The sequence below is a fragment of the Osmerus mordax genome, chromosome 25 (genome assembly GCF_038355195.1).
Source record: "Osmerus mordax isolate fOsmMor3 chromosome 25, fOsmMor3.pri, whole genome shotgun sequence".
Lineage (NCBI taxonomy): Eukaryota > Metazoa > Chordata > Actinopteri > Osmeriformes > Osmeridae > Osmerus > Osmerus mordax.
This window is the reverse complement of record NC_090074.1, coordinates 7,921,441-7,940,985: the sequence shown is the minus strand read 5'-3', so window position 1 is coordinate 7,940,985 and position 19,545 is coordinate 7,921,441. Positions and strand designations below refer to the sequence as shown.

At 43.6% G+C, this 19,545-nt stretch overlaps 2 protein-coding genes and 1 long non-coding RNA gene across 4 annotated transcripts; 2 read left to right on the top strand and 1 right to left on the bottom strand.

Annotated features, from left to right (window-relative positions):
* Window positions 1–18: 18 nt before the first annotated feature.
* cfap298 (cilia and flagella associated protein 298) lies at window positions 19–4,640 on the top strand. 2 transcript variants are annotated; one of them, XM_067229358.1, is made up of 8 exons: window positions 19–102; window positions 476–618; window positions 738–905; window positions 1,045–1,112; window positions 1,282–1,440; window positions 2,362–2,493; window positions 2,862–2,957; window positions 4,288–4,640. In XM_067229358.1, exons 2-8 carry the CDS (start codon window positions 480–482, stop codon window positions 4,396–4,398), a joined length of 873 nt encoding a protein of 290 aa, XP_067085459.1. In that variant the 5' UTR covers window positions 19–102; window positions 476–479; the 3' UTR covers window positions 4,399–4,640. The 2 variants fall into 2 exon arrangements, with proteins under 2 accessions (XP_067085459.1, XP_067085460.1); XM_067229359.1 differs by lacking the exon at window positions 4,288–4,640 and adding an exon at window positions 3,932–3,982 and having other exon boundaries at window positions 38–102.
* eva1c (eva-1 homolog C (C. elegans)) lies at window positions 4,623–9,879 on the bottom strand. The gene is given in 9 exon segments (XM_067229351.1): window positions 4,623–5,506; window positions 5,595–5,696; window positions 5,925–6,002; window positions 7,492–7,635; window positions 8,057–8,209; window positions 8,441–8,564; window positions 8,918–9,120; window positions 9,285–9,387; window positions 9,389–9,879. Coding segments are annotated over 9 exon segments (1,272 nt in total). The 5' UTR covers window positions 9,419–9,879; the 3' UTR covers window positions 4,623–5,171.
* A 5,105-nt stretch (window positions 9,880–14,984) lies between these two features.
* LOC136933823 (uncharacterized) lies at window positions 14,985–17,143 on the top strand. The gene is made up of 5 exons (XR_010874842.1): window positions 14,985–15,028; window positions 15,226–15,286; window positions 15,944–16,094; window positions 16,506–16,593; window positions 16,882–17,143. It is a non-coding gene; the product is annotated as an uncharacterized lncRNA (long non-coding RNA).
* The last annotated feature ends 2,402 nt before the right edge of the window (window positions 17,144–19,545 follow it).

Here is a 19,545-nt window from a genome sequence, read left to right as displayed (position 1 = left end):
CACTGCGTAGCGCGTGTGCACGCATCCAGGAAGTAAATGTGATTCATGAAGTCAACATTTGGAGGGTTACAGCTCTCTCACATTCTCACAATACGAGCCTAGGTAACTACTGTATTTTTTGCAATATCATCTTATCATAGCCTGGTTTGTCTTATGTTGGTGTGATTTAAATAAATAGTTGGAATTGTTACTGTAACCACTACCAGCCAGACAGTCAGGAGGCTAGCTTGTCTCTTGGAAAAGAAAATGCTGTGTTTGATGTTGCTATGGTAACGTTCTTTTCCAGGACTTTCTCAGAGGTCCTAGAGTAGCTAGTCTCATTTTCTAGCCGGTTGCAGTAGCACTTGCTTGTTCATAAAATTGCGTAGAACTTAACTAAAAGCGCCATAAGAACGTTGCTCAGTTAACCCGTCAGGTCTTACGAGTCTAACTAAAGTAGCATTCATACATTCGTTGTTGTTTTATTACTTCTCAGAAAAATGGTCCAGATGCACGTGAAGCACGGTGATGAGAGCCAGTTTCTGTTTAACACCACCGTGGATGTCCCGGTAGAAACGGTCATCCAGCAGGTCGCTGCTATCTACAACGGGAGACTGAAAGTCGACAGGATATGCTCGGGTAGGTGACTGTGGAGCCTGAACTGAAGATGATTGTTTACTGTACTCATAATTAACTCGCAACAACGTCGCTGAGACTCAACAAGATAACTTATCTAAATCCATTCTTATGTTCCCCAGAAATATCAGAGCTAGCGGATCATGGAACCACTCTGCCGCCCAACATGCAGGGGCTGACTGACGAACAGTTGGTGGACCTGAAACTGAAGGACGAGTGGGAGGAGAGGTGTGTGCCCAGCGGCGGAGCGGTTTTCAAGAAGGACGAAATAGGGAGGAGGAACGGGCACGGTGGGAACCAGACAAACGCTTGAAACGCATGCATGGATTAGCTACCGTCGCTAGCTAAGAGTGATGGTGATAGTAGACTGAGTTTTCATCGAAGCACACTGTAGACTTGACACTATCCTAAAACTGTTTCTCCGACTAGCGCCCAATGACAAGATGAAGGAGGTGCTAACTAAAACGATGGAAGAGGCCAAGGCACTCATCTCAAAAGTGAGTTATTTTATGGACAGCCACACTAAACCTCCCTCCAGATGTTACTGTAAGCTTGTGTTTCTCTTGTGAATAAGAGTAGTCAACTCACAACCTGAAACAGAGAAACGGGTCAGGTTGTTTTTTCTTTTTTCCCATCGTTTTGTGTTTGTCTTTGTTGTTTATCAAGAAACAAGCCCAGGCTAATGTATGCGTTACTATGGAGATGGTGAAGGAGGCCCTGGACCAGTTAAAGGGTGCGGGCATGATCGTGTATCCAATGGGCTTGCCCCCCCATGATCCAATCAGGATGGAGTTTGAGAACCAGGAAGACCTTTCTGGAACGCAGGTGACTACAAAACACTATTATGGAAATTAATATCCTAATGTCCCATGCAATGCAAATTGTGTTTGTTGACTGCCCGTGCTTTCATGTGTACATGTGTTTCCTCAATGGGGGAGGGCGGGGTACCTCGGGTTAAAGGTGCCTGGACCTTTAACCCTTGTGCTGCCTTCAGGTCACATGACCCAAAGGTTCATAACAAACCATCGTTGTGTTTACCCAATTTTACCCAATACAAAAACAAATACAAATTATTTTCTTTTAACCTTCGCAATGTGGGGGGTCTGAGACAGCCCAACGGTTAAAAGAAAATGCTTCACTTTGTTTTTGTATGTGGGAAAGTTGTCGCAATACGACGGTGGGTCAGAATGACCCGAAGATAACACAAGGGTTAAGACCTGTGTTCTGGATCACACACCATCTGTTTCTAACCACACATAAGTTTATTTCGATTGCTTATGCATTGATCAAAACTCAAGCCACTTTTTAAAAACTCTTCACACAGTCTGCAGTTACCCTTTTGTCTGTTTGGTTATGAGACAAAAAACTGCTGAAATAACAATCAGCTGTGTTTCAAATGATTCAATATTGTTAAATTATATATTAAGTAATAGATTTTTTTAAATACATTTCTGTCTGGTTACTTCAGAAATGCACAACATTTGCAATAGTTAATGGATTTTGGAAAATGTGGTCATTGAATGCATTTTGTGTGAAAGCAATGAAAAATGAGTCACAGTTTGGTCCACGTACACTCTGTTTTGCTGACTGTGAAGAGTTTCGAAAACATGGCTTCAGTTTTGACCAATGCATCTGAGCAATCAAAAAAAAAAATGTCGTTTTACATCTATTTCTCTGTGTCTGCTTCTTCTCTCTCTCTCATTCACTTTCCCTTCCCTCTCCCCCCTCCTCTCCCTCTCCCCCCAGGCCTCCCTCCAGGTGATCCCAGAGGAGGAATGCCAGCTGTGGTGGGCAGCTAAGGAGCTGCAGAGGGGCAAGAAGCTGCTGGACTACCTCGGCAAAAACGACAAGACCAAGATTGTAGTCAAGATCCAAAAGGTGAGCCCTCCACCACCCTCTCCTGTCTGTCCGGACCACATATCCCTATGAAGCTGTTTTGTGCTCTTGTCTTAGGGCCATGTTTTTGGGGAAGTTGGGATCAATTCTATTACAATTCAGTACAATCCAGATGTGTACACACTCACCTTTCAAAGCTACACAAAATGCCCCAAAATAGCTTCTACTCATTTGAATCCAAATGTGATTGAAATTCTTTTGACTAAAATGTAGAAGCATTGAATCGCAGTGAGATGGGACGTATTTCATTTAAATTCAATCTGATTGCGTTGTGAAACCTTGACGCAGTGGAAAGTGAACGCTCTCATTGTCCGCTGACCTGTGAGCTCATGTCCTGCTGTTCCCTCCAGAGAGGCCAGGGGGCGCCGGCGAGGGAGCCGCTGGTCAGCGAGGAGCAGCAGAAGCAGATGATGATGCACTACTACCGCAGACAAGAAGAACTCAAGGTGACTTCCTGACGTGACAGACCATATTCTCGACCTTCATTTGCTATTCAACATTAGACTTTATACTATATTAAAACACTCAAACATTTACATCTCTCTAATAATGCCAGGAATCTCTGTTTGTGTGTCTGCATTTGATTCCCACGATTATCAGAACGAGAACCGGGCACTCAAAATTCCGCAGGTGTCCTTTTAATAATTCAATGAAGTGCAGTCCCGCGATTGACGTTATTCAGATCAGTATTTCGACATTTAAAAAAACAATCCCCATCTTTCATGTGCCTCCACGGGCATCATGGCAACTCATCCCAGCCCATTCAATCTGATTGGTCCTCTAGTCATCCCTTTCCCCCTCACCATGACACACTCCAGGACCCACACAGTTAACTGAGCTGCACTAAGCTAGTTTCGCGAGCCGAAACAATATGTATATAGCAACCGGAAACAGGCATTATTCATGTCAGTGCGATACAGAAAATCAGAGAAAATTTTACTGATGAAATACTGACTAGCAAACTTAGAAAAAAACTATATTTAAAATGGATGGTTTATTTCAGTAGGTATAGCTGGATGGTTATTAGCTACAATTAGTTTGCAGTGCTGACTGCTAGCATAACATTGAATCAGAATGCTTTCAAGGGTTTCTTTTATGGGTGAAATGCTGGCTAGCTAACACAACAACAATATAAAGCGGATACTTTCAGTATAGATTAGTGAAGATGTGAGGTCATCAACAGTAAATTCAACATGAACTGGCAGATTGGTATGGTTCCCAGGCTACAGCCAGTTTCTTAATCCCTAAAATATACCTCCTCTCTCTTTCTGTCTTCACCCCCCTTTTCACCGCCCCTCCCTATCTATCCCGCTCACTCTCCACCCCCGGCACTCTCAATCCCCTTCCCTCTCCAGCCCCCACCCCCTGTTTGTATGTTGCACACATTAAACATGTTTGTTTGGTTCTCGTTCTGTTGTACAAACTGGATGAGGCGGAAGATGACACTGTGCACTAGTACATTAAATACCGTCCTCGAGATCATTTATTATTTACTAACCCTAACCCAAGTCTTCCATTTCACTATTGACTGTTCATTTGTGTGTTGTTTGTATGTTGCACACATTAAACATGTTTGTTTGGTTCTCGTTCTGTTGTACAAACTGGATGAGGCGGAAGATGACACTGTGCACTAGTACATTAAATACCGTCCTCGAGATCATTTATTATTTACTAACCCTAACCCAAGTCTTCCATTTCACTATTGACTGTTCATTTGTGTGTTGTTTGTATGTTGCACACATTAAACATGTTTGTTTGGTTCTCGTTCTGTTGCAGAAACTGGATGAGGCGGAAGATGACAGTCACTTAAATTCTGATTGGTCGGACAGACAGGCCTTAAAGAGACAGTTCCAGGGCCTCACCAACATCAAATGGGGCCCTAGATGAACAACAGCAAATAGATCATCACTGCGTTGATCTATAACCACTGAATCTAATTGTGCTACAGCCTTCTGTGTGCAGCTACTAATGCCTTAACGGAATGGATAGCCATACTCTGACTCTAAATGACTTTGGTACATTAAATTTCTGGTCACTGTTCTTACTCATCTTTATTTAAGCCATTCCCAGAAGACAACTTTATGCTGATTTCACATCACACAACAATGTCAATAAACGAACAAAACTGTGCCTGTAGTCCATACATTTTTCTGGGTGTTCTGGTGTTCATACAACTTATATTGAGTTCTAGGTTACTACACTTCAGGGTTTTGAATTTGAACTATTTGGGTGACTCAGATGCAGGCCCTAGGCCCGCAGAGAAGAATGAATGACTCAGAGTTTGGATCAGGCCCACAGAGAAGGATGCTACACCTTTCCTCTCTTTGTCCGGGCCTCTGGCACACTTGTCGTGGAAACCCAACACTGTTTAACGCTAGGAAGTTGGGTGGATCCAAAGAGGAGGTGGTGTTCTAGAGTTCTCACCATGAGCGTTCCAGAGAGGAGGACAAGGGTAAAATGTTATGGAAAAAGTCACAGATCTTTCCCTTGGGAAGAAGGCCAATGTATGTTCTAAAGAACATTTCCTCAACAAACTGTAAACAACACCCACACAAATTGTTCTGCACATAAATGCCTTGATACAGAGCATCAGAACCAGGATGGCAGTGATGAATGTGGGAATATCAGTCAGGTTGCCAAGGAATCCCAAGTTACCACATTCAGATGGCTGTTCCGTTCAGGTAGGCGTTCATCCAGATCTCCTGGATGACCAGCTCTCTCCTCTCTATCCTCTCCAACTGCTCCGCTGCCTCAGTGGTATAGGCCACCTCCTCCCAGCAGTACATTGGCTTCCTGTCCGAGTCTGACAGCAAGGAACAGTCTGTTTCATCCTCTTCCTCGCTGCTGTGTGTCTGGCTGGGAGTCCTGACTTTGTGCTTCTGGTCTCTGCATGAGCGCCCTCTGCAGGAGACTCTGACAGACACAGCGAGCAGGGTGAGCAGCAGACCCACACACACGCTGGAGGTGAAGAGCAGCGCTGCAGTCTCTGGGTGCTCTGGAGAACAGAAGGACATGTTATAACTGGGATAGTTGGATACGGGCATCTTTCCAACATGTGTGTATGTGTGTGAATGTGTGTGTACCTTTAATGTAGCCATAAGTCATGAGGGAGTTGCTCATCATGACAGCAGAGTTGTCTGGTCGCCTGGAGCCCTTGGGATAAGTAGCCAGGTCTGAAGGGGAGGCTGTCAGAGGATAACAACAGGTTAACAACTGTTTTCACAGAGCAGATACAGTCCATATTAGTGTACATATCACTGTATAGTTTGGTGTTATTATATCACAGTGTATTTTGATAATAATGTAAATATTTGTGTAGTGTGTTGTTAGTGTAGATATTAAGGCCTATTCTGGAGTAAGTGTAAATATCACAGTGTAGTGTGGTGCTAGTGTAGATAAAAATGGGTTGTTACACTCCTGGATCCCTGCTCCTGGAGGTGAGGTGGTCCTGATAATGTCTGGGTCTGCCTCTCTGACCAACGTATGTGGGACTGGTGAAGGACAGGGGTGGGGGTAGAGATGGGGGGGGAGGATAGAGAGGGAGACGGGTAGAGATGGAGGGGCATAGAGAGGGAGAGGGGTAGAGATGGATGGGGGGTAGAGGTGGAGGGGGATAGAGAGGGAGACAGGGTTAGAGATGGAGGGGGATAGAGAGGGAGGGGGGTGGAATGTGAGTGAGGGTAGAGAGTGAGGGGGATGGAGAGAGAGGGGGTGTAGAGAGGGAGGTGTAGAGAGAGTAGTGGGGTAGATAGGTAGTAGAGAGACAGGGTGTAGAGAGGGAAGGGGGATAGAGATGGAGGGGCGGTGAAAAGGGGGATGAAGAGAGAGGTGGTATATTTTAGGGATTAAGATACTGGCTGTAGCCTGGGAACCATACCAATCTACCAGTTAATGTTGAATTTACTGTTTATGCATTAACGCATTGTTAATGCATCTGGAGTCTGGCCACCCTCCCCTTCAAACATATTTCCCTCCAAACAGAATCTGGTTGGGCCAATCAGAATTCTTTATCTAATTCTGTGTTTAATACGATGACTATACAAGAGTGCCTTTGAGGCATTTTGGTAAACAACCAAGATGACGTTTCCTGGCTCTGATTGGTTGTATTGTATCTATCCAATTGTATCCAATTGCATGAGGTATTTTGGTCTGTGCCCGTTAACCACTACCACCCTTTGACCCTTCATCGAAAATGAACTGAGAGTTTCTGGACCCATTTGCGAATATCCAAACTTGCTATGTGTTTCTAGAAGTACACCCCCTCTGTGGGTTCCTCAAATAATGAGTTTTTAAGAGGATTAGACTACAGACAAACAAACACAGTGTGCTTTCTGGTCTCTTTGGTAACTCAGACTCCAGGAAAGCTGGTATTGTTTAGTGTATAAATGCAAGATTGTGGCCCATCAAAGCACATTTCAGCACTAAGCTCAAGTCAAATCCCCAATGACGATTCTCATAACAAAGTCAGTCGATGACCTTACACAAAAGCCTGGCATTCGGATCAATTGTAGGAAGTTGAACAGGAAATCCACTGAGGGCCCCAGAAGCAAAGCCAGAATTCTATTTTTTTACCACGAAATTTTTCTCTCTGGGTTGTTGGCACTAATATAACAATACTAACTCATGCCTTAAGTCCCAAACATGCACTGCTACCAACAATTCTATGGTCAGACATTACAAGGCACCACACAACGTATCATTCTAATTTATAGTTTTAAGTCTCTTTCAAAGACCGTCTCTACTTCCACTATATAAATATGTAAAAACATTCATGTTCTCAATTTAATTATTATAGTTATAAAATAATCTGTTCTTCAACAATAATCTGTTCTAATAAAGAACAACTTTTCATTTGTTCTGTATTTACGCTCTGGCTTTCCACAATATGCACTATTGTGTGGCATATTGCCTCACAATAAACATCTGCAAAATGAATCAAATGTCCAACATAATGTAAATGTTTTTTATTGGGAGTCATACCACAGGAGTAGAGTACCATCAGGTACTTCCTGGTTCCTGGAAAGCAGGGGTCTCTGAAGGTCTGATTGTTGACCGCTATCTCACACCTTTGTGTGTTGTGGCAGGCCTGTGACACTGCATGCACAGCCTCGTGATTCAAACAGTCTACAACACACACAGAGAAACACATTCAGCCAACTGTGCGTATGTGTGCGTGTGTGTGTGTGCGTGTGTGTGTGGGGGGGGGGGTGTTGTCACCAAAATATGTCCGCGTGTGGTGTATGTTTTTGTATGAACAGTACATGCATGTGTGTGGGGTATATATGTGCACTGACCTTTTTATTGTAAGAAACTCAAGTCCCTCAACTAGTAATCTCAGGAAAATCTAACTTGTGAGGATATTTTGTTGGTCCTCAAATGCTATTTCTATGGGTTAATTAAGGGACTTAGGGTTAGTGTTAAAAAATGTGTGTTGGGGTTTGGGATAGTTTTCGGTTTAGTACTGAATTGTGAGTCCTCAAAATGTCTGTGTTAATGTGTGTGTAATAAAAACATAAGTGAAAGTGTCAGTGAGAACGTGACTCACCGAAAGGAGATGGTTCAGTTGGGTGGCTGGGGCAAATGTCCTGCTGGCCCCGCCCCCTCCCGTAGATGGCAGCATAGACCAGGAGCACCTTGGGGGGCTTACAGCGCAACAGCAGCATGCCCCCCTCACACACCACCAGGCTCTTATGCTCCGCTGAACAGAGGAGAGAGACAATGTGTGTGTGAGTGTGTACATGAGTGTGTGCGTGAGTGAGAGAGAGCTTTCTTTTTCTCTCTCTTCACTTCATGCAAGCCCAGTGAGGCCCACAGGCTACTTTAAAAAAGACCACAGATAAAGGAGAGAAGAGAGCGATGAGAATAGAAAAGAGAGAGGAAAGAGAGGAGAGAGTGAGAATAGAGGCTGGGAGGAGTCTGAGGTACTCACTGGGCTTGCACATGTAGGTTACACTGAGGTACTTGGGGGTTTCTGGACAGGGGTCTCTCCCAAACACCTGGTGGTTGACTGGGAGCTTGCAGGATCTGAAGCCCTCGCACTCTGACAGCACCTTCTGAACCAGGGAGAAAAACATACTTTATCAAAACTATACATTCAAATGACAATTGAGTTGTCGCCAGATTTCCTTATCTGAGTTGGCTGCTCTGGTTGAGTTATAGCCTAAATTCACTAACACACATATCTCTAATGGATATGTGTAGCCTAATCATTAATTGATTAATCCATTTGTGAATGAATTTGAGGTTGAAAATGAAGCCAGGATTTCTAACTCGTGCTTAGTGCTCAGGTTAAGTTGTTACTGTAGGTTACGTCTGTCTGTATGAATCACTGTTAGAGCGAGGTTACAACACTAGTCATTGTACCACCCCCACCCCCAACCAACCAAACCCTATTAAAAAGACGCGCCTGCAACGCAGTCAGAGTCGAGCAGTTGTGGTTGGCTGCAACTGCGTCCGCGCTTTCCCTGGGATCGCTGCAGAAAGCAGAGTCGCCGCGTCCGTAGAACGCAGACTGGATGGAGATGGTGGAGTGACGCGGACAGAAAAGACGAACTGCATGTCCGTCGCAAGCATGCGTAGAGTGGCTTGTGATTATCCTTGATAGATAGTCTGAGTGACAAAATACATATCATCAGAGATATCGTTTATTATCTCTGTATTTTCATAATTACGATGTACATAATCCAATCACCCAATGTGAATAATATTTGGCATAATGCTCATCATTACAGTAACTGTCTTATCTCAATCATCAAAACACATCGTAGGCCTACTTGAGAAGTCAGCCAGTCCGTCTACGCGCGTAGTCCACAGGAGCACATAAATGTAGAGAAAGTAAACAGGAGACCACATTAGCTCGTGGGAACTAGACCAGCCCGTGACTCGCATTCCCTCTGTCTGAGGTCATGTTCGGAGGCTCGCCTCCACCGCCAGGGCTTCGTAAAGGCAAGCTTGATTATCAAAGGGGGCTTGGAAGGCCACGGGACGACGGCGAGGTTCAAGAGGACTCGTAGAAGTTAGAACCCGAAGTCACACACTTCCTCATCTGCTGAATACGTCCAACTTCGGTTTAACTGATACAGTTATCACAAGTGGTCTATGGGTCGTTTAACATGTCCAAATTATTTCTGCAATCATACCTTATTGTCATTCTTGAAATGAGTCAAATAGACCACACGTTCTTCCTGCCGCTAAAGGCTTCTGTCCCAAAATCGTCACATAACGCACCTCGCCAGAGTGGGAGAGGAGCTGCATTCAAAGAGGATTGAACCAGCGCAACAAGTCCCACACGTTGCTAAACAAGTACAGCGATCAGAAACCCCATAAGGAACGTAGTCCAACACAACGCGTTTTTGGCCGGGTCCTGCCTTCAGAACCTCTGACAAAACAATAGGTGAACGTTCGTGTGGCCCGCAGGGTCATGTTTTCCACAAACAGCTGTGTTGTAATCATGTTGGGGGCGTGGCAGGCAGCGTTTAAAGGGAGGACGCTATAGCGTATACTCGCTGTGTGGGGCCGCAGCAGCGTTATGTGCTACAACTCATATGTAACATGCATTTATAGAAATATTCCTTGGTATATTTCCCCGTCTGTATATTTAGGCTGTCTAAAGGAAATAGGTGAAGTGTCCTGCACCTAAACCATTCACATAGCCTACTTGGTTTAATTTAGGCTGTGCTATTCACACAAACATAGTCTAAGTAAAATGTTAGATGGAAAAACCTAAGAATTCTCCACAAACTATAGGCTACAGAACGATAAAATAAGAAACGGCGTTGAATGAATTAATAGTAAGACTCAACGTCCGTATCGTCCAAGATATTATTATTGCGTGTTTAGCATGCCATTGAAGGCGGAGTGTTGTGTAGCCTAATTGACTGATCTGCAGCACCAGGTGAATCTGCCATACGTGAGAGACTGACGAGAGGATGTGCAGGATGCTTACTAACTAAACTAGTAGACACTAGTAAACATTCTCCAGTTAGCTCCACGGGGGCCTGTTCTATAAAGTGTGTTTATAGGCTAAACCAGGCCTTCGGGTTCTAAGGGGTTGTTTCACAAAGCTATTTGGCCGTTTACACACCCAAAAAATTAAATCAAGAGTTGGGAGACTCATGTTAATTCTGGCACCTATTTTTTATTTGGTCTAAAGTCGGAAATATAGGCTACTTCACGCTAAGTAGGCTACGATAGCCTACACATACGCTGAATTGCTGCAGGGATCTTGCGTTCGGCTGTTTTACTATTCAGGTTACATAACACAAATAGATTCGTGTAGCCGTAACCGGGAAGTTCAAGTGTAAAATGTTGACACAGGTCCCGTTTATTTAGGGTTAGAAAGAAACATCAGAGAATGTCTAATATCCACCTTATTCCAGGGCTGCCAACTTTTCCAAAAACCTTGGTGTGAGATTTGGTAGTCGTCGTCCCCCCCCCCCCCCCCCCTTAGGCAAGCTTTTGCGAGCTTAAGGCGAGTTTACGCGGATGTTAGCGCGTCAATGATGCTTCACTCCGTTAACCTGCGCCTCGTCCGTTACTGTTTACAATGTTAGCTTGGCTACTTGTTTGGCGTTGCCTTTTCAGCGTGAGATATACAATGTGTGGCGTGAGAAATGGTTGAAATGCGTGTGTCACATGGCGAAACCGTGAGAGTTGGCAGCTCTGTTATTCTCAGGGGGTCTACTGTAGAAATGATTAGGTTGCACCCATAGAAGTTGCGGTTTGCTATACGTTACTCCCAGCCAGCCGTCAACAGTTCTTTCTAAATTAATTTAAACTATAATTTCACTAAAACTGGTTTGTTTTTAAACATATGTTGTCATTGGGTGTGCTTTGCCTTCGGCAAGGGCACAACCTTTGTTCTCTCACATATATATTATTATTATTCTTTTTGCCCCCCTAAAACTCAGTCAATATTTGGCCTACATAGACAACGTAGGTGTCAAAAGTTTCGTCTTGGTAGCGATTGAGTTGCTTCTATTGGAATTTACGTTCTGTTGCATGGTTTAGGCTTAAGTTAAGTTTTTGTGGCGAAAAGTGAAGCTAACGGTGGCTAATTTGCTAGCCACAGTCACTGACGTTACTAACGTCACTGCGTCACTAACGTCACGAAAACACGCGTGACTACCTTTGGCAGAACATTCGTTTAGCATCTGTTAACTTGGGGGATAGCTAGGCTAACTATAGCTTTACTGCAAGGCAGCTGCAGAAACGCCAGAAGAAAAGAGGCCAGGGTGATAACTATTTACTCATTTTACTTTGTGATATGACACACAATTGTGATGTGTAATGTACAATATAAGCTGATATTATTAAGGAAGTACATCTACTTTCGGAAACAGTAGTCTACTATTTCACTGAAGTATTAGCATCATGACATTAGCCTGTGTTGCCCGGGCAACACATACTACAGTGGTCTATGATGTATCTGTTTTCAATCGTTAAAATAAACATCCCTCACATATACATTTTCGTTGTATGATTTATTCTGACATTAGTAAACGATTTGTTGGTGAAATTACCATTACCTGTGGTTTCAAACCAGTGTAGCTCACTGCAACGCTGTAGCCTACCCGAGACACTACTGTGAGTAGCTAACAATAACTCCTCAGCTGTTCAAGTCAAAGTCAAACGGCGACAGAACATGTTCGGCACTCCCCTTACTCAAAAGGCTTTCAATAGTTGAAACAATCTGACTACTAACCTGAACTTCATTGCCACAGCCTAAACTTTGTCAATCTGTTCATGAAAATAATTAATTTCAGTCTAAACCGTACAACGGAACGTTAAATCGAATTCAACCAACGCAATCGCTACCAAGACGAACACAGCAGTAGTCTAGTACTGTACTGTAGTAGTAGAATTTACCGGGGCAGCTTCTCCACACAGGGCTATATCGCATTTTGCGTTGTTACTGACAATGATCGCTACCAGTGAGCTTTTTATGAATGAGCGATTTTCCACTAAATAAATGTCAAGCTTATTTACGTTTTTGGGGGCATATTTTCAGTTAGCAGATGGTACTGTTTGAATCGCGATTCTATCTTCTGCCGGTAAAGTCGTAGAATAATCTTCAAAGGGGGTTCTTTATTAATGAATGAATGCAATATGAGTAGGCTAAATGCCTGAAAATATCACGAGAAGGGACAACTTAAAAGGACGTTTAAGTCATAGAGATTAGGTCAATTTTTACACCGGTCTGCCAAATGTATTCGTTTTGATTCAGCCTGTCAGCTGCCTCTTGCAGGGGAAATGAGAAGACATCATATTTCATTCTACACTTCACTCGTATTTTGAGTTGTAAATGAGCAGCAAAAAAAAGATGCTTTTAAATCTATGTAATCTTTATAAATAATAAGTAGGCTCGATGCATTTTTATATAAAATATACAGACCCCTGTGCAACCGACGCAAGCAAGCACACCCTACAATTTCACCAGAAATTGTATCCTCTCTAGTTTATATTGTTGTTATTATTATTGTTATAAAATGTCATTGCGGGGCTCTGGTAGGCTACCTATTGAGCTGTTTGCGGCTGTAGGCCTACTAACAACCAGATTTAGCTAAATCTGTGGCTTCAACGACAGTGTTGAACACACACCCACAACAAAAAGGGATTGTTCTTGTGACAAACGGTACAGTTTCCATCGCCTGCCAACAGATGAGGAATACAAAATAATGTAGATGAAAAACCTAGCCTTGAAGAGACCACCCAAAACACTGTATCGTATGTGTACTCATTTCATTTTGTGGACAAAAAGCCGACGGAGGAAATCCGCATCCTACTTTGTGTTTGGGCTACGAAAGACCTCCACAGATAAGCTACTCACTGTTTCCAACTGTCCAGCATCCAGTACAGACAGTATATATTTTGTTTAAACTTTTATTTCATAAAGGTCATTATGTGAGAAAATAATTAGTTTGAGTTTCTGTCATTAATAAATATTTATTTTCCTTTTTTGTTATGGTAAAAAGAGCAAGAGAGACAGAGAAATCCCCATAGACTCCCTTGAATGATGCTAACTGGCATGTTGTTAACACAATGTTGCTCACCTTCTTCACTGGGACAGGGAGGAGGGGTGCATAGAAAGACTAGATGTCTTACGGCGGAGTCTAGAATGTCCGCACATGGTGGCCATCTTGCTACAGTCAACTCGCTCACCCAAAACATTGTGTTGATGCTACATGTACTTTTTAAATGACCATAACTTGCTCAATTTTCAACCGATTATTAAACGGTTTGGTTTGTTATCAACGTCAGAGATGTCGTTATACCACTGCATACTTCTATTCTTAAAAAAAAAAAACATAATTATTCATAAGTATAGAGCAGGCAGACACAGTTTCCTGATCATCCAGGACCTCCACTTGAAAAAGTAAATGGCATATTTGATCAATATTCAGCAACCATATATGGCATACATACTGGCGTATGACTATTCTGTTACCTCTGTATGGCACAGTGGGACGACAGTGGGTGGTGGCAGCAACACCACTGTATTTCCTGTCACTGCAGAGAACAGTAATACATTTCACTCCTACAATATTCATAAATAATTGTTGAATGAACATGGTCACATAGATTACTTGAAACATACATATGCCTGGGTTTCCGAGCTGCTGCCACCAGGGTCTGAAGAAATGCCCCCTTCCACTCCTTCCATCATGGGGCGACCCTGATTGCTGGAGAGGGCCAACTCCTCAGCAGGAGTGAAGTCCTGTGGAGGAGGGCCCCCTCCAGTTTTCTTTGCCTCATTTTTCTTCCTGTTGGCTCCAAGCAATTTCATTGTTCTATAGGCCCTTTGTATACCAATATGCTACAAAAGGGACTGACTCAGGCAATTCAGCCTTGTACTTGTTGGTCTTAAAATATGTGCAAGTATTGCCTACTGCTACTTACCGTTTTGAATTATGTTTTTATATTTATTTTTTATTTGCTCCCACGATCGTTTGCCACTGCCAGGGTTGCAACTAAAATAATACTGGAACAAAAGTTTAACGTTATGGAATGCACAAGTGTAATTATGGTCACATCTTGTGCCTGGGGCAGTGATATCAATAAGTCATGTAGCTTACGCATTTACAGCGTCTGCTATTTTCTGCCAGCGTGGCAGCAGCGACTTTGTTGATTTTTTCCTGTATTATATGTCTGTATTCCTGATATGTTTGTATTACAATATTTCACGCAGGAGGAGTAGACAAAGTTTGTAAGATTATTGTCTGCTCCTCCTGCATGAAATATGCGGCTCTTTTGTCCATGTTTGGGATTGGACATACGGTGCAAACACCGCCTCTTTATGTGAACGCGCATGTCTCTAGATTGGAAAGATCTGGGTTGAGTTAGAGACATATAAATCATAAATCTAGGTTTAAGTTATAATGCTGTTAGAACGGAATATGTCTGTGTGTGTGTGTCTGTGTGTGCGTGTATGTGTGTGTGTGTAGATGGAGGATGTCCCTGAGGAGAAGACAGAGGTTGGGGTGTCTGGTGAAGGACCCAGCTCCTCTAAACACACTGGGTGAGAGAGACTGAGAACAACAGCTAATTACAGAACACTGTCTCTGTTACTAAACAGTAAATATGTAGAGGATCAATGAGCCTCCATGACGCTGATCAGATACAGACTGCCTGTTTTTCAGTCAGTAGCACAGGAGGTGATGGGGTGGGGTGGGGGGGGGTTTGGAGGAGCACTGTGTGACTGTTTCCTGTCTGCAGGGAACCAATGAGGAGGATCTCCCTACAGGGGATCAAGAAAAAGGTAAGACAACATACACTGGTAGGACTTTAGATACTGTACTACTGGATACAGGTAATTACATTACATTACATTTAGTCATTTAGCAGACACTCTTATCCAGAGCGACTTACAGTAAGTACAGGGACATTCCCCCGAGGCAAGTAGGGTGAAGTGCCTTGCCCAAGGACACAACGTCATTCTGACACAGCCAGAATCGAACTGGCAACCTTCGGATTACTAGCCCGATTCCCTAACCGCTCAGCCACTTGACTCCCGGTCAGATACACTAACCACTTAAATTCAGTTAGATCTATGTATGTGTGTGAATGTGTCTGTTTGTGTGTGCGTGTGTGACTGTGTGTGTGTATGGTCCTGTTTAACTACCCTTGTAAACTTGAAACTACCTTTTGCTGGGCCCCACAACTTCAAGGCAGTTTTAGGGTTGGAATATACATATGTATGTGCTACACACACATACATACAAATACAAAAACAAACGTGTGCATGTAGACCAGAGGGATCCAGAGAAGCTCCAGCTGTCTGATGCAGGTTCCAGCTCGTAGAGTAAATTATTACCATTAAGAAAGAAAAAGATAACATTTAAAGGAGGACAAACCCCTAGTCCTCCCTGCTTCTGCCATTGCCACAACTGGTACTCCAGTAGTAAGTAAGCCTAATATCCTGTCTCTTTCTCAGGTCCCCCCCATAGATCCCTCCGATTACTGGTCCCGTCACTACGACTACTCACCTGCCTTTTCCATCAGTCCTCTCCCCCTAATCTCCCCCTCTCTGCAGCTTTCGCCCTTTGCCTTTTTTGAATCACTCAAGTCAGATCCTACAACTTCAGGTAACCTCCCCTCCTCCTCCTTCCCCCTCCTCCCCTCACCTCACTCACTTTAATCTCAAAATAAAATTAGGAACAAGGAAAAACAAGGAAAGGTAGAGAGAGTCCTTACTCGTTACCTCCCTCCCGTTACCTCCCTCCCCTCCAACCCCTCCTTTACCTTATCTCCCCTCCCCCCATTCTCTCCCTCCCTCCTTCTCCCGTAGACGGAAGTCTAAGTGTAAGAGACCAAGAGACAACAGACCCATTCCAATATAGTATTTATCCATACTATCCATCTTTCCTTAATCCAATATTGGACACAGCAATAAACATGGTGAGGAAATGTTTATCTGGCATTTTGGGGTGAATATATAGACTTACTGTATTTGAAACTCTCAACATAAAACAATGTTTTTCCTTCTCCAACTATAGGAACTTAAACCGCCAGAGATCCAATGTGAATCCCTGGTTTCCTCTCTTGGACTAGATCCAATCCCAGATCCCACATCTACACCCTCAGGTAAACAGATGACATAAAACAGTACAGTCAGTGAGACGCAAACTGTCTGTGACATTTATGTTGAATTAGATTAGATTAGAAGTCGAATTAAAACTGTACTCATGCTCTTGTCAAGGACAACGTTGTTTTGAAGGGACTAGTAATTGATGTTGTGGGGCAAGTCAGTACACAATGATGTTGCAAACAACCTTGTCTCTCTCTCTTCTTCTCTCTCTTTCTCTACCTCTGCCTCTTTTTTCTGCCTCTCTCCCCCTTTTCTTTATATCTCTCTTCTCAATCTCTTCTCAGGTGATCAGCAGGCCAGCTTTAGACGCCACCTCTCTCAGGGCTGTCCTAATCTCCTACACAGTTACTCCACGTTCACGTTTCAGTAAAAAATATAGAAGACCAACAAATATTTTTGACATACATTTATTTAACATTTTAATAAACATTTACTACTGACACAATTTATTCTAGTACATCTATAACAATATACTGTCTATGTTTTTACTTTAAGGTTATACCAGAGGAGTTTAAACCAGAGCTGATTGTCCATGAGAACAGAAGAACATACGGTAGGTTTCTAAAGGGTTTGGAGTGAACAAGGAACAGTATGTGGAGGCTGGTCTGTTAGAAGGCCTCACTGAAACAGTATGTGGAGGCTGGTCTGTTAGAAGGCCTCACTGAAACGACTGCAGTCTTTAATTCTTAGTAGTCTGTCTTTGAGTTTAAGCTCTTAAAGGTGAAATGACATGAAAACTTCACTTTAGGAGGTTATTTAACATTAATATGAGTTCCCCTAGCCTGCCTTTGGTCCCCCAGTGGCTAGAATTTTTGATCGGTGTAAACCAAGCCCTGGGTGTTCTTCTCCGCCTTTCAGAAAATGAAAGCTCAATTGCTCTGTTTGAAAATCTCCTCTTTGTGACGTAACAAAAAGGAAGGTTACCTCCCCTCTCTCTGCTTTGCCCGCCCAGAGAATCTGGCCCGCCCATAAGAAACTGAGCTACGACCGTGCAAGTGTTTTTATCCTCGAGAGACATGGCTTGCAAACGAACGAAGCATTACATTTGCTCAGTTTGGATGTACAAAGGAAAACAAAAATCTTTTTACAGTTCCTTCATCTGAGCCTCTGAAGACCCAGTATCTTAATTTTATTTTCTCTGGAAATGCGCCTACACAATTTCTGTTGTAGGCGCATTTGTTTTGTATGTCTGCGCCAAACACTTCAGCCACGGCTGTTTCCTCAACTTGAGCTAATACAAAACTGGCCTTGCTGAAATTAAATTCTGGATCAGTACTAACTCTCCTTCGTCCAGCTACTAACCTCGGACAAGTTAGTTAACTAACGCTATATCATTTTGTAGCTTTACTGTATATTACATTTACATTACATTTATTCATTTAGCAGACGCTTTTATCCAAAGCGACTTCCAAGAGAAAGCTTTACAAAGTGCATAGGTCACTGATCATAACAACAAGATAGCCACAAAACATTGCGAGTAGCCAAAACATGAAGCACACATTGTGAACAACCAAAGTAAGTGCCAAAGGGAAGAACCATAAGTGCATGTTACAATTAAAGAACATGAACTGCTATAAGTGCAAGTGTACCTGTGGAAAAAAAACAAGCAACAATAATAAAAAACAATATATCACAGCGAGTACAACATTTTAAAATCAGTTACCACTAACCACAAGAGCAACAAGTCTCTGAGCAAGAGTCATTGTGATCCTTGAGGAAACTAACATCGGGTCAAGCGAACCATTCCTAAGTACCGTTGTACTCCCGGAACAAGTGCGTCTTGAGCCTTTTCTTGAAGGTGAAGAGACAGTCAGTGTCTCTGATGGAGGTGGGGAGTTGATTCCACCACTGGGGGGGCAGACAGGAGAAGAGCTTGTGTTGGGACCGGGCAGTCTTGAGCGGTGGGACCACCAGGCGGTTGTGTGTAAGGCTGCAGGAGAGACTTGATGTAGACGGGTGCAGTCCCGTTCACTGCTCGGAAGGTCAATACCAGGGTCTTGAATCTGATATGGGCCATGATAGGTAGCCAGTGGAGAGAGATGAGGAGCGGGGTAACATGGGAGTGTCTGGGTAGATTGTAGACCAGGCGGGCCGCTGCGTTCTGAATCCTCTGAAGAGGGCGGGTTGCACATGCTGGGAGACCAGCGAGCAGCAATAGTCCAACTTGGAGAGGACAAGTGCTTGGACTAGCAGCTGGGTGGAGTGCTCAGACAGGTATCTCCTGATCTTCCGGATGTTGTAGAGGGTGAATCTACACGACCGGGAGACCGCAGCAATGTGGGCCGTGAGGGAGAGCTCGTCGTCCATGGTAACCCAAAGGTTCCTGGCAGAGGATGAAGGGGTCACCGTCGCAGATCCCAGGGTGATTGAGAGATCGTGGGAGATGGAGGGTTTAGCCGGGATGATGAGAAGTTCTGTTTTGGCGAGGTTCAGCTGGAGGTGGTGCTCGGTCATCCAGGCGGAGATGTCTGTGAGGCAGGCCTCAATCCTAGCTGAGATCCCCGGATCGGTCGGGGGGAACGACAGGTACAGCTGCGTGTACCTGGCAAGTACCCTGAAACTCGATCTCTAGCTAGCTACCTATTGACCAATTTAGCTGCTATACCCTTACCCTCTGTCCTTGAGGCAATGTTTTAGCTAAACACAAATGAATGAAACAAACTCTGGTTACTTACAGTCAGATGGCAGTCACGAAGTACACTCAGTAAGACACTATTCGCTCTGAATCTGATTACAGAAGTCAAGGCTGATTTAACCAAATTCTACAATGGCCCTAATTATGTAAACAAAGCCAGGGTCTCACTCGGCGGCAAGTACCCTGAAACTCGATCTTTAGCTAGCTACCTATTGACCAATTTAGCTGTTATACCCTTACCCTCTGTCCTTGAGGCAAAGTTTTAGCTAAACACAAATGAATGAAACAAACTCTGGCTATACAGTCAGATGGC

What these genes read in the sequence shown, in the direction of transcription:
- cfap298 (XM_067229358.1), top strand. Translation starts at nt 480, where the DNA reads ATGGTCCAGATGCACGTGAAGCACGGTGATGAGAGCCAGTTTCTGTTT. An exon ending in CCAAGGCACTCATCTCAAAA is followed by an intron (nt 1,113 to 1,281) that starts GTGAGTTATTTT and finishes TTGTTTATCAAG; the next exon opens with AAACAAGCCCAGGCTAATGT. An exon ending in TTGTAGTCAAGATCCAAAAG is followed by an intron (nt 2,494 to 2,861) that starts GTGAGCCCTCCA and finishes TGTTCCCTCCAG; the next exon opens with AGAGGCCAGGGGGCGCCGGC.